The sequence below is a fragment of the Hemicordylus capensis genome, chromosome 16, assembly GCF_027244095.1.
Source record: "Hemicordylus capensis ecotype Gifberg chromosome 16, rHemCap1.1.pri, whole genome shotgun sequence".
Classification (NCBI taxonomy): Eukaryota; Metazoa; Chordata; class Lepidosauria; order Squamata; family Cordylidae; genus Hemicordylus; species Hemicordylus capensis.
The window spans coordinates 6,849,350-6,862,240 of record NC_069672.1 but is presented as its reverse complement, the minus strand read 5'-3'; the positions used below and the strand labels follow the sequence as shown (position 1 = coordinate 6,862,240).

Genomic DNA, 12,891 nt, shown 5'->3' with positions numbered 1-12,891 from the left:
TTTATTTTTGTATTTAGATCTATGTAAACCACTTTGGAAACTTATTGTTGAAAGCAGTTTATAAATATTTGTCGTATCTGTAGTCATATTTGTATATTTAGCATTTATCTCCTGGTCCTACAGGGAAGAGATCTGTGAGGTGGAATTTGGGTGCCGACAATCTCCGTCCCTCAAAATGGAGAACTTTTTTGGAGCTGCCTTTCAGCAGGGATTATTTATTTATTTTATTTATTAAAGATAGAAAAGGAAGACTCGGCTGGCCGAGAAGCAGGAGGAAAAGACCCCGAGGCCAGCCAGGGTGGGAGCAGCAGGGAATTCTGGGAAAGAGCTGAGCAGAAGATGCTGGGAGTGGAAGAGGACGCCACCAGCCCAGGTGTGCAGCATCAAAGGTTCAGGCAGCTCTGCAACCGGGAGGCCGAGGGGCCCCGAGAGGTTTGCAGCCAACTCCACAGGCTTTGCTGCCGGTGGCTGAAGCCAGAAAGGCACACCAAGAAGCAGATCATAGACCTGGTGGTGCTGGAGCAGTTCCTGACCATCCTGCCCGCAGAGATGGAGAGCTGGGTCAGAGAATGCGGAGCGGAGACCACTTCCCAGGCGGTGGCTCTGGCCGAAGGTTTCCTCCTGAGCTGGGCAGAGGACCAGAAGCCGGAAGAGCAGCAGGTGAGAGAGCGGCTTCTCTTAGCCCTTGTGAGTTGCAGAAAGCCGAGAAGGTGAGCCAGGAGGAGACCCTAAAACTGGGCAGAAGTTGCCCAAGAACCTGGAAATGGCTCATGGAGATGATCCACCCACCTCAGCACCCTCATGGGTCAGGGACCTTCTTGGGGATCTAGTTGTAGCCCAGCTTAGTGGGAGAGCATCTGCTCTGCCTGCAGAAATTCCCAAGTCCTACCCCTGGCCTGGCAGCATCTCCAGGTATGGCCGGGCACGACTCCTGCCTGCACCCTTGGCCAGCTGCTGCCCGTCAGTGTAAACAACCCTGAGCGAGATGGACCTAGTGTCTAATTTGGTATAAGGACCTTTCCTCTGGGTCTTTCCTGCACCATTCCCTCTCTCATCCCTCTCCCGCTGTTCCCTGCTCCTGAGAATCTCTTCTTCGGTCTCTTTCAGATGCAAAACCTGCTGTCAGAAGCGGCCCCTGATTCCCCTGAGGCAGAGGAGGCTCCATCGGACACCAGGCAGGGGCTGCCGTCCAGCAGGATCTCACAGGAGGGTGATGGAGGTACGGCCTTGCCAGGTCAAGAGAGATGGGGCGGAAACCCCCCCCTTCTCCCTCTCTCTCATCCCCTTTTGGTGAGTCAGTCAAGGATCAGCCCGCCCCTCACCCCTACCCCTTTCATTCTTCTTATCTCTGCCTTCCTTTTTCATTTGATCAGCACTGTGGCTTACTTTGGTTTGTTTTCTTATCTTTTGCTTGCCTGCCTGCCTGTCTTCCTCTGTTCCTCCTCTGCAGTAGTAGTAAGTTCAGAACAGAGTTTATGCATGCAGCACCCCAGCCAAGCCAAGCACTCCGTATGTGTGTGTGTCTGTGTGTCTGTGTGTGTGTGTGTGTGTGTGTGTGTGTGTGTGTGTGTGTTTTGCCGGCTGCATACCAATGACCTCACTTGCTCTCTCAGTATCTCCTCTCATCAAGTGAGAGACTGGAGAGCTTACCTGGTACTGGGAGTGAGAAAAGGCTGCTTGGGATTCCGGAGGAAGGCCGAGCCCTGCAGCGAAAGCTCCCTGGTTAAAGATTAGCTCCAGAGAGCTCCCGGCAGCCGCCCCCACCACCGGCTGGAAAGGGTGTGTGTTCAAGGAGTGGCTCGCAACCCCCTGTGGACCGGCAGCGGTCTGGGGACCAGCGGTTGAGAAACTGTTTTGGAGCTCCTCACAATCCATTTTGAATTTCGCTACCCGAAAGAGTTTGGTATCATCTGCAAATTTGGCCACCTCGCTGCTTACCCCTGCTTCTAGATCATTTATGAATAAATTTAAAAGCACCGGTCCCAGTCCAGATCCCTGGGGACCCCACTTCTTACTTTCCTCCATTGTGAAAACTCTCCATTTATCCCTACCCTCTGTTTCCTGTCCTTGAACCAGTTACCAATCCACACATATAATTGTCTCCTTATCCCATGACTGCTAAGTTTTCTCAGGAGTCTTTGATGAGAAACTCTGTCGAAAGCTTTTTGGATGTCTGGGTATACAATGTCAACTGGAACACACTCATTGACCCTCTCAAAGGACTCCAAAAGGTTGGTGAGGCAAGATTTCCCTTTGCAGAAGCCATGCTTCTTACCCCCTTTGGGGAAGATACTCCTGTCCAGCTTCTTGCAAGGTTTTAGAAATCTCCTGTTTCAGCTACTTCAGTCACTCTATCCAGAAACACATTTTCTTTCATGGAGCTTAAGTATAAAAGTATGCATAAATCCTCCACCTTCCCATCCCTTTTGTGTCTTTGGCAGATGTTAGCATGAAACTGCCCAGGCGTCCTCATTCATCTCTTCTTTCTGATGGAGCAGAAGAAGCTTCAGGACGACGGGATCAGGTAGGGAATGGGTTGTTGGGGAAGAAGGATGCAGGACGGACAGAGGAGCTCCATCCCTTGGTCATCCCTCTGGGCCTGGAAGAAGTTCTCTTTCCTTGGGCATCTGTCAAAGCTGTTGGCTAGTAGGCCTTGAAGTAGCCACTGAATGAATGAATGACTACTTGATTATGGCCTTTGACCCAATAACACAAACACAACTATAACAAATATGGTATGAGTAGCAGACTCCCAAATGTCAACCTGTTTCGTGGCTCTCTGTTACCTTTAGAATTTACGAAGTCATTTGAATGGGTATGTGGTACCGGGTGTTGATCCACTCCTTTCAGGTCCTCCCTTAATAAATCAATTGCTCTACAGAGGATTTCCGCCTTCTCCTCTCTCGTACCATGTTTTTTCAAAAACGTTTAGTGAAATGTCTGCCATAGCATGTTGGGTAAAAGGTAAGGTGTACTGTCAAGTCGATCCCCACTGGTATGTTTCCCAGACTATGGGAAAGACCTATATTGGGCAGCAGCGATAGAGGAAGATGCTGAAAGGCATCATCTCATACTGCGTGGGAGGAGGCAGTGGTCAACCCCTCCTGGATTCTACCAAAGACAACCACAGGGCTCTGTGGGCACCAGGAGTCGACACCAACTCGATGGCACACTTCACCTTTAGTAAAAAAATAAGGCAATAAGTCCCGCTGCTACCTGAACAAAGAGGCACGTTTTAAAGTGGTGATTCGCTTCTGTTTAGCAGAGGGAGAGCAACTGGCCCTATCCGTCTCCAGCACAGCATCCCTCCAGTGGCTGCTGCTGGTATCTACCTAGGTTTCTTTTTAGACTGTGAGCCCTTTGGGGATAGGGAGCCATCATCATTATTTTTTCTTTTTAAATAATATTTTTATTTCATAAGAAAATAAAAAGAAATAACATGATTACATTATCATCTCTTGAACTTCCAGCAGTTATATGACAATCCAAAATTCCTCTCCCACCCTTTGCCAGCCTTTCCCCTCACATCAGATATTACAGAAAGATATAAATAATGCGTTAATCAGCCCTCAATATTAAATTTTAAAAAAACCCAAAATCTTGGGTGTGGATGTTGCTAAATTGTAAATTATGCAAGGTTCCCAGGTTAATGCAAATCTTTCCTCTGAGGTATTCCGCAAATAAACAGTGATCTTAGCCATCGAGGCATATTCCCATCGCTTAAGTAGCCATTCATCCAAGGTCGGGGTTGCCTGTGTCCTCCAGTTGGCAGCTTAGCGAATCCTGGCGGCAGTGATCATATATAAGGACAACTCCGTGTATTTAGAAGGTATACAAGGTTTAGTCATATTTAACAGCAACAACAAAAAAGCTCCGGTGAATAGGGAAAGCTTATGTTTAAAATTTGTTGCATCTTCGAGTGAATTCTTTTCCCAAATTGTTGTGCTTCATCATTCATTTCTGAATGTTTTCGGTATCTTGCGTGCCGCTGGCTAAGAAGGCTGGAGTCTGGCTAACTAGGCAAAGGGGAACCTTTGAAAGGGTTAGCTCTCAAGGCTTCAGCAGGGGAGAGCATCTGTGCCTCTTCGACTTCAGAGAGGGCCGTTCCCAGGGGCTTTGGCTGGGGTCTCCCCACTCTGTGTTTCTGGTAAGAAGCAGAGCCCCTGAGACTGGGCACCATTCCCAGCATTCCCTTTTTTGCCATATAAACCAATTGAAAATACAACTGAGGAGCCTGCAGGAGAAGACCTCTGCCCTCCACACACACCCTTTCCGGAACAACCCTTTTGGATTGTGCTTCGAAGGGAAAGAATCACTCTGCGCTCTGTTTCCTTCCTCTTTCCTGGCTAGGTGACCTTTGAGGAAGTGGCTGTGCGTTTCACGGAGGAGGAGTGGGCGCTGCTGGATCCGGCCCAAAGAGCCCTGCACAGAGAAATCATGGAGGAGAACGCTGGGAATCTGGCCTCTCTGGGTAAGAATCCACCCCCACCCTCCAGCTCCTTTCCTGGAAGGGGAGAGTCAAAGTGAGAGAGAGAGATTGGCCTGGTTTGCTCAGTTGGCAAGAATGTTGTAGAAATATTGCCCAGTCTTGAGTTCGATCTGCTTACGGGCCACAGACCAGTGCGATAGAGGAGGCTTTTTCACACAGCCAGGCTTGGAGTGGGAGAAGCCTCCTTCCTTAAATCAAAAGGTGAGTGCTCTTCTCTTTACCGGTCATCTGCAGCTTGACCAAGGCCCAAGGGAGAAGAAATTATTCTGTCAGTGGCGGCAGCTGGGCAGGAGAAACTTCAGCCTGACTTCAGTCAGCAGCTGGGTACAGCTGCGAGGAAGGACGGACCTGCCCTAATTCTGGTTGTGCAAACAAGCCTAGTTGTTAGCATCCAACGTGGAAGATCTGGGTTCACAGGCCTCCCCAGTCAGCAGTAAAGCTCATTGGGTGGCTTTGGGCCAAGCATCTCAGAACTCCTTCTTCAGATGGCTTTGGGGGGGTATAAGGGGGAGAAGGGTGGGATATTAAGGCATTAAACCAAACTCAGCCCTGAGGAGTCTCTCTCTGACTGACCCTGAAGATATGACGCGGCCTCAGATGGGATCAGACTCTAGGTCCATCTAATTCAGGATTGTCTAGACCAGGGCAGCAGAACTTCAGCCCTCTGGCTGTCTTTGGCTGTAACCTGCATCATTCATCCATTCATTCATTCATTCAATTTCTATACCGCCCTTCCAAAAATCACTCCCAACCACAGTGGCCAGTAGCCAAGCATGGGGGAAGTGATCTTTTCACCAAAACCCCAAGATCCGTGCAAAGCTTTGCAGTGTGTTATATGAAGACTTTCTTCTGAGGAAGAGGATTTTCATCTTGAAACACGCCGGGACTCGGTGTTTTTGCATTAAAAGAACCTTGGTAGACATTGTAAGTAGAACTGCCCCAGAGTGTTGGTTGGATGGATGCTCTAACTATGCTTTTGGCTTAGCCTGGGTCGGGTTAGCTTGGCTAGATGGAGAAATTCTGTTGCAGTATCAATTTGAGCAAAGTTTTGGTCTGGAAAAGATGAGGAGGCATAAATGCAGTTTAAAAGCTTATTAAGGAGAAATGGGGGGACAGGGTCGGGCAAGGCAATAAAATCTTAACAAAAAAGCTTAACAAGAATCTCACTATGAACAATTTAGCTTAAGGTCCAAATCAGCTGAAAGCTTGCCCTAGAAAGGGCTTGAAGGCGGGACGAGAAAAGAGGACAAGGAAACTCAGAGGGGCTGAAGGTTTGTGTTACCTGTCCTTTCCTCCGGTGGTGCATTCGGTGCACTTGCAGGTTTCCCCTCAGGAAGAAGGTGGAAAAGCAGGAAAAAGAGAGGGCGAGGAGCAAAGGGCTGCCCCTCGCATGCTTGTGAAGGGCCGGGAAAGACTCCCATGCAGATTCTCAGGCCATGTGGCTTGGCCAGAGGGGCATGTGGTCGAAACTGTGCCCTGAGGCAATTCCCAAACCATGCCTGCTCCCTGGAGGGGCAGGAACTTGTGCTGAACAATAAAGTTCATAGTTGCATGAACTGATCAATCCTGGGTGTGATCTTAACGAGCAAAAGGCTAGAATGGCTTGGAGGGGTATACCTGTAGGTCTGAATAGTAGGACTTAAGGCTTATCTTGAAACGGGGGTGTTACTCCAGGTGTAGAGATTTTTCCCTAGGTTTTAACAAGCTTCCTCTGTCTGACCATTAGTGGTGGTGGCGGCGATGGTGGTGGGAAATGCCGTTCTTATCTGGGTCACTGCCGAGAGGATTGGCCATGCTATCTCTCTTGCAAAAGGGAATATTTTGCTTCCCTTGAAGCGTGCCTTTCAATTAAGGTCTGCCTTGCAAAAAGCCTTCTCTCTGGCAGAGACAAAGCAAGGTTTGGGGATGACTCTTTGCGGCCTCCGTTATTGTGACCTCAGGGTGCATGGCCCCATTCTAAGCAGCCAGTGGTGAGTCTTGCCCAAAGATAGGCACAAGAAAGGTTCATGATCCCATGAACTGAAGTATTCAAAATGGAAGCTGGGTGCCCACAGTTCCAATTACATGGAGGAGTGCTTTTTGCTACCCCCAAATAGATATGTTTTGGCAACAACATCTCAATGCAGCCCCAGGGCAGCCTTAAGCCATATGGGGAGTAAACTATCTTCTCTCAGGAATGGGTAGTTAAGGAAACATCATCCCTTAACATCACTGTCACACACTCACTAGAAGAGGAGTATCCTATATTTAGAATGCTGACATCAGTACCCCCCACCAAGAATAATAATTTGTATCAAGCAGTGATTCCCCACCTGCGGGCCTCCAGATGTTGCCGAACTACAACTCCCATCAGCCCCAGCTACAATTTAGAATGATGGGAGTTGTAGTTCAACAACATCTGGAGGCCCCCAGGTGGGGAAGCACAGGTATAGCACTTTCAAGTGTGCAAAGCCCTCATGTACAATGAGTTCATTGTAATTCGCACAACATTCCTGTAAGGTCAGGCGGCATGCGTCTCCCCATCTTTCAGGTGTGGGTGTGGGGACAGAGTCTGAAAAGAAGCAGTTTCCCTGAGGCCTCTATTACTCCTTTTTCTTTCTCTTGTGCTTGGTGTGGTGTCTCCCTTCTGGTTTGGTTTCTGTTGTCCTAATGCATCTAGCCTACCTAGAAATCCGGCCTCTTTGTCAGGACCTGAATGGGAATTTGCCCAGTCCAAGTGAGAGTGATTAAAGCCACACATTATGACAATTCTATCTCTCTTTGATGCCTCCCTGATTTCCTTCTTCCGCTGCTGCTCACTGTCTACGAAGGTCTAATGCCAGTTCAGTGTGCAAGATACTTTCAATTCTTTCCTTAATTTCAGTCCAGTAGCTTTTAGTGTAATCACGTAGCCATCAAATATGGCAAAGGATGCCAGCCTCTTGTTTGTGTTTCCACCATTTCTTCTCATATGACCTCCTTAAAGCTCTCTTTCTATCCAGGTTTGATGTGCCTAAATACACTTTTCTGGGTTCTTGTCTGGGTCCTTATATTAAGAATAACCAGACAGGAGAAACTTTCCCAAGGCTTTTAATATTTGCACTACTGCAGACTGTTCTCTCACCAAAATTGAGGACCCTGAATTACAATTTCAATAGGTCTTTATACCTTAGCATAGTGCTTACACAGCTCGAATAAACATCTGTCACACAACAATGAGAAATCAGGATATGTCTTGTCAACATGAGCCACAGACTTCTGTTTCCTAACTAAGACATCACTTTATCTTTACAAAGCTCTAACCTTCCGCTACCGTAAACACATTAGCTAAGCACTTACACAATTTTCACCTTTTGTGGATTCAAATACATCAGGTTGATTGATTTAAATCACGATTCAAATCACTTCACAGGACTCAGTTTTAATGATTTAAATGAAGATTCTATTTAATCATGATTTTCTAGGAAAAGTACGTCCTTGTTGTCTAATATAACCATAATAGATATTCAGAGATAAAGATTTCATTTGTCTACTATAATTAGTACACTCTTCTCACGGTACTCTTTCATTTGGGCAACCAGGCCTTTCATTTCTTTGTGGCACTGTTTGCATTTTGCATGCATGCCCGCCTTACCCACAGGTACAGGAACTTCATTAAAATATTCCCAAGTGGGGTCTCTTTTATGGCCTGCTACCATGATAGGTGTTTTCCACTTAAAATGGAGAATACACTTGGAAAATATTTCCGCACGATTGCATGAATACATTCTGTTCACTTTTGGTTTCACTTTCTGTTCTCCTCTCTGTTCATTCCTTGGCTTTCTTTAGGCTGATTCAGACATTATGCTGTACAAATGTGCACATTTGTGTGAATTACTAAGTTCATTTTAAAACAAAACTGGATACAGCAGGTCCTTCAAATGCATGGTACAGATAGGAAGTGTACTGCTGTACCTGTGTTCAGCATAACATGTGAATGACTGTACCTATGCACAGATTTGTACCTTTGTAGAGTGTACACTCATTGTACGAGTGTTGAACATAATGTGTGAATGGGCCTAATGTCTGCATTTTTAGAGGAGGAGGGAAGGGCTTGACTGTGTATGGGTGTGTGTGCTGCATGTGCACCACCTGCAGAATAGATTAGGTCTGTTATCTCTCAGCCCCATATACTGCTGTTATCAAGTTCACAGAATATAATTAGGAGTTATGATTAACATTCATGATGCTATCTTTGATGTAGGTTCTTTTTTTAAATAAATTTTGTTGTTTTTTAAATTAAAACACCAATTTAAATTTAAAAAATCCAATTTAAATTTTAAAAAACTGGTGTTTTTTATTTTTTAAAAAACATTAATTTTTATCATCCCTACATTCTATCCAAGGCTCTGACCAGGTTTCTCACTTGGTTCCAGCAGGTGAGAGTTGGAAGGATGAGGGGAAACCCAGCAGAGGAATTTGGGGAGGTACAAGATGGGAAAAGAGGGAACAACAGAAACAAAAAACAAGAGCAAAACAGAAAAACAGGAAAGGATCAACCCCTTCTCATCATGCAATCCAACAAAGAATGCAGAAAAAGAGAGAGAGGAGACTGTGCCCTCCTCAAAGGAAAAGCTCCAGTTCAGAACCAGGCTCTCAACCTCAGTGGGAAATGAATTCAGGGGATAAACCATATAAATGCATGGAGTGTGGGAAGAGCTTCAGCCAGAGTGGACATTTTAATCTACACCAGAGAAACCACACTGGGGAAAAACCACATAAATGCCTGGAGTGTGGAAAGAGCTTCAGCACAAATAGAATGCTTACTGTACACCATAGAACCCACACTGGGGAGAAACCACATACATGCTTGGAGTGTGGAAAGAGCTTCAACCAGAGAGGACATCTTATTATACACCACAGAATCCACACTGGGGAGAAACCACATAAATGCTTCGAGTGTGGAAGGAGCTTCAGCCGGAGAGAAGAACTTGTAAAACATCATAGAAAGCACACCGGGGAGAAACCATATAAATGCTTGGAGTGTGGGAAGAGCTTCGGCCAGAGTGGACATTTTAATCTACACCAGAGAAACCACACTGGGGAAAAACCACATAAATGCCTGGAGTGTGGAAAAAGCTTCAGCACAAATAGAATGCTTACTGTACACCATAGAACCCACACTGGGGAGAAACCACATAAATGCTTGGAGTGTGGAAAGAGCTTCAAGCAGAGAGGAAATCTTATTATACACCATAGAACCCACACTGGGGAGAAACCACATAAATGCTTTGAGTGTGGAAGGAGCTTCAGCCGGAGTGGAGAACTTACAATACATCATAGAAAGCACACTGGGGAGAAACCACATGAATGTTTGGACTGTGGAAAGAGCTTCAGCCGGAGTGGAGAACTTACAATACATCATAGAAAGCACACTGGGGAGAAACCATATGAATGTTTGGAGTGTGGAAGGAGCTTCAGCAGGAGTGGAGCTCTTACTAGGCATAATAGAATCCACACTGGGGAGAAACCACATAAATGCTTCGAGTGTGGAAAGAGCTTCAGCCGGAGAGAAGAACTTGTAAAACATCATAGAAAGCACACCGGGGAGAAACCTTAAAAATGCTTGGAGAGCTTCAGTGTAGAAATCATACACATGAAACTGTAGAGCAGCCTGAGAATCTTCCTCATTTTGTGAACCCTTGTGTGATTTCTGCTTTTTATTTGACTTGCTTCCCACTGAGGCGATTGGTGTTCATACAGGCGCTTTTGTATCTGTGTTATTGGTTAGAGTGCTGGACTAGGACCGGGGAGACCCGAGTTCAAATCCCCATTCAGCCACGATACTTGCTGGGTGACTCTGGGCCAGTCACACCTACTTCACAGGGTTGTTGTGAGGAGGTTAGTAGCCTAACCTCACATTAACAAACATAAGTGCCTGAAGCAAACTTCCATTACGTTTCTACATACTAAAAGTTCATCGTATTGATTTTATAAGCCTTATTAGCTTTGTGTAAAGAATATATATATACACACACAAGTGTATGATGTACAGTACATTTTAGTTCTTATCTTCCTTTTTATTGTTTCTAATATGAAACTCCTGCTTTCAAAATGTACCATGTAAATATAAATCTGTCATCACAATGAGGCAGTTTTACATGCTTTGGAGTTCTTGAATTGCAAGATTTGTATAACTAAAATATTAGATCTAAGTAAAAGTCTATGAGGAAGAAGCCGTACTGCAAGAACCAGGCAAGAACCCACTTGTTAAAAATACTGTGTGTGATGATGATGATGATGATGATGATGATGATGATGATGATGCTTCTCTTGTGGTGGCCGGGGGTGGGACAACAAGGCCTTTAGGTCCCGGCTCCAGAATTACCTAGGTGCACCTCTGCATAAGAGACACCAGCAACAGCCACTGCAGAGATGCTGTGCTGGGGCTGGGTGATAAAGAGAATGACCACTTTTAAAAGGTGCCTCTTTGCTCAGTTAGCAGGGGATGGGATTACGTATCCAACACCCAGAGTCCAAAAGTTGAGGGTTCTCCAGGGAATCCATGAACAGGCCTGCTGTCCATCTTAGGTGTGGGTCTGACTCTCCCTGATACAGGTTTGAGCAGAGCCTAATACGCACACAACACTTCTCCCCATCTGTGGTGCTGAGACTCGAATTGGGGATTCAGAGAATTGAAGCCAGGGCATGGATCTCGATCTTAGTTTATTGGCTTAAGATCAACTTTCCCCCTCAAGGCTGTATCTCTCTGGTCCTGGCTGATGGATTTCAGTCATCTTGGATGCAAGCTGTCGAGAATAAAATCTCAGCCTTGGGCCTTTCTCAAGATTACCTTTTTTGTTAAGTTATAACCAGGCTGTACAGGGGTTGAAACAAAGCATTTTGGACATAGAATATCAGAATGGCCTTAATCTTATTTCTGACTATATCAGGAGGAGACTTGATTCCCTGTTTGGAGGTTCGTGAACAACAACTTTTAAAAAGGGGGGGGAAACACCATTCATAACACAGTGCTAAAAACAATATAAAAGCAATTCAAAAACAATTAAAACCATTTAAAACCAATTAAAATATTTTTTAAAAACAACAGCACTTTACAAGCCTTCTAAGGCCAGGCCAAACAAATAGGTTTTTAGGGCTCTCTTAAAGACCGACAGCGAGCCTGTATTTGTATCAAGAGATTTCTCAAAATGGAAAGTTAAAACATTCAATGCAGCTTCAAAAACCATTGTAGTTGTGGCATATAGGGAAACATAGCCGGTGAGGATATATAACCATGCTAAGATGAAATCAGTTGCTTGACATAAGCTATGCCATATTGCTGGAACATGCTATAGGACCTTTTACCCTCTGGGTAGTTGTTTTTCACTTATTTAGCAAAAATCATATTTAGCATGGGAACCCACAAGTGCTGAGGAAGCAAGGTAAGACTGGCCCAGACCGGCCAACTGCTTGCACGCATATTTTGTAGCCTCTTCCCAAAAAAACAGGAACTTTGGCTGACCACGAGTTATGGCATATAGCTGCTTTTCTTGTGTAACTGTTTTCTTAAGAATAACTCAAGAATGTAGAAATGTGTTGCCTTGTTGTTGAGTCCCTGTCCTGCTTTGAGCACAAGCCAAATAGCACCTTTGCTACTGAAGGGCAAATAAAAACTTGATCTTAAGTCCTCTCGTCCGGGCTGATTATGGGGCTCCATCCGCCCAGGAACGAACCTTCCCTATTGGAATCAGGGGTACCCCGATACTTCAGTGGGGGGGGGGGACCTGGAGAAGAGGAGCCAGCAGTGAAGCCGGTGAGCACTCAGAGGCGTAACGAGGGAAAACGGTGCCCGGGGCAAGCACTGAAATTGCCCCCCCCCGCCGCCCCCCCACCCACATACATCTGACTGACACACGTGTTTTTTCCTCACAACTCTGTGAAGTTGGCCTGTATCTCAAACATCAGAATTATGATGCAATGATGATACATACTACATTATACTTAGGTTTTTCCTCACAACAACTCTGTGAAGTTGGCCTGTATCTCAAACATCAGAATTATGATGCAATGATGATACATACTACATTATACTTAGGTTTTTCCTCACAACAACCCTGTGAAGTTGGCCTGTATTTCAAACATCAGAATTATGATGCAATGATGATGATTATGATTATGATGCCCCTCCCTCACGCCCTGGTTCTGTTCCTGACTTTCCCTTGTGAGTGACTGTATTTTAACAAACCAAAAACCAAGGACTCCAGAGTAATTCGAGGGACTGGGGTGATAGTGCTAAAGACTCCTTATTCATGCCATCCTTTTTAATCCACTTTTTGAGCCACTTTTGGGCGACCCCCCACGTGACCCACCGGGGTGGCGCCCGGGGCACGTGCCCCCCCCCCATAGTTACGCCCCTGTGAGCACTGCAAAAGGTCCAAACA

The 12,891-nt window shown here is 45.7% G+C and overlaps 1 protein-coding gene across 1 annotated transcript in view; it reads left to right on the top strand.

Moving 5' to 3' along the window:
- ZNF436 (zinc finger protein 436) overlaps positions 1-12,134 on the top strand; it is a 47,547-nt gene extending 35,413 nt beyond the window's left edge. The window contains exons 8-12 of the mRNA XM_053281350.1: positions 140-660; positions 1,108-1,219; positions 2,442-2,524; positions 4,351-4,471; positions 8,884-12,134. Coding sequence (XP_053137325.1) covers positions 140-660; positions 1,108-1,219; positions 2,442-2,524; positions 4,351-4,471; positions 8,884-10,067 — 2,021 coding nt within the window. The 3' untranslated portion in view covers positions 10,068-12,134. The remainder of the gene's footprint in view (positions 1-139; positions 661-1,107; positions 1,220-2,441; positions 2,525-4,350; positions 4,472-8,883) is intronic.
- The last annotated feature ends 757 nt before the right edge of the window (positions 12,135-12,891 follow it).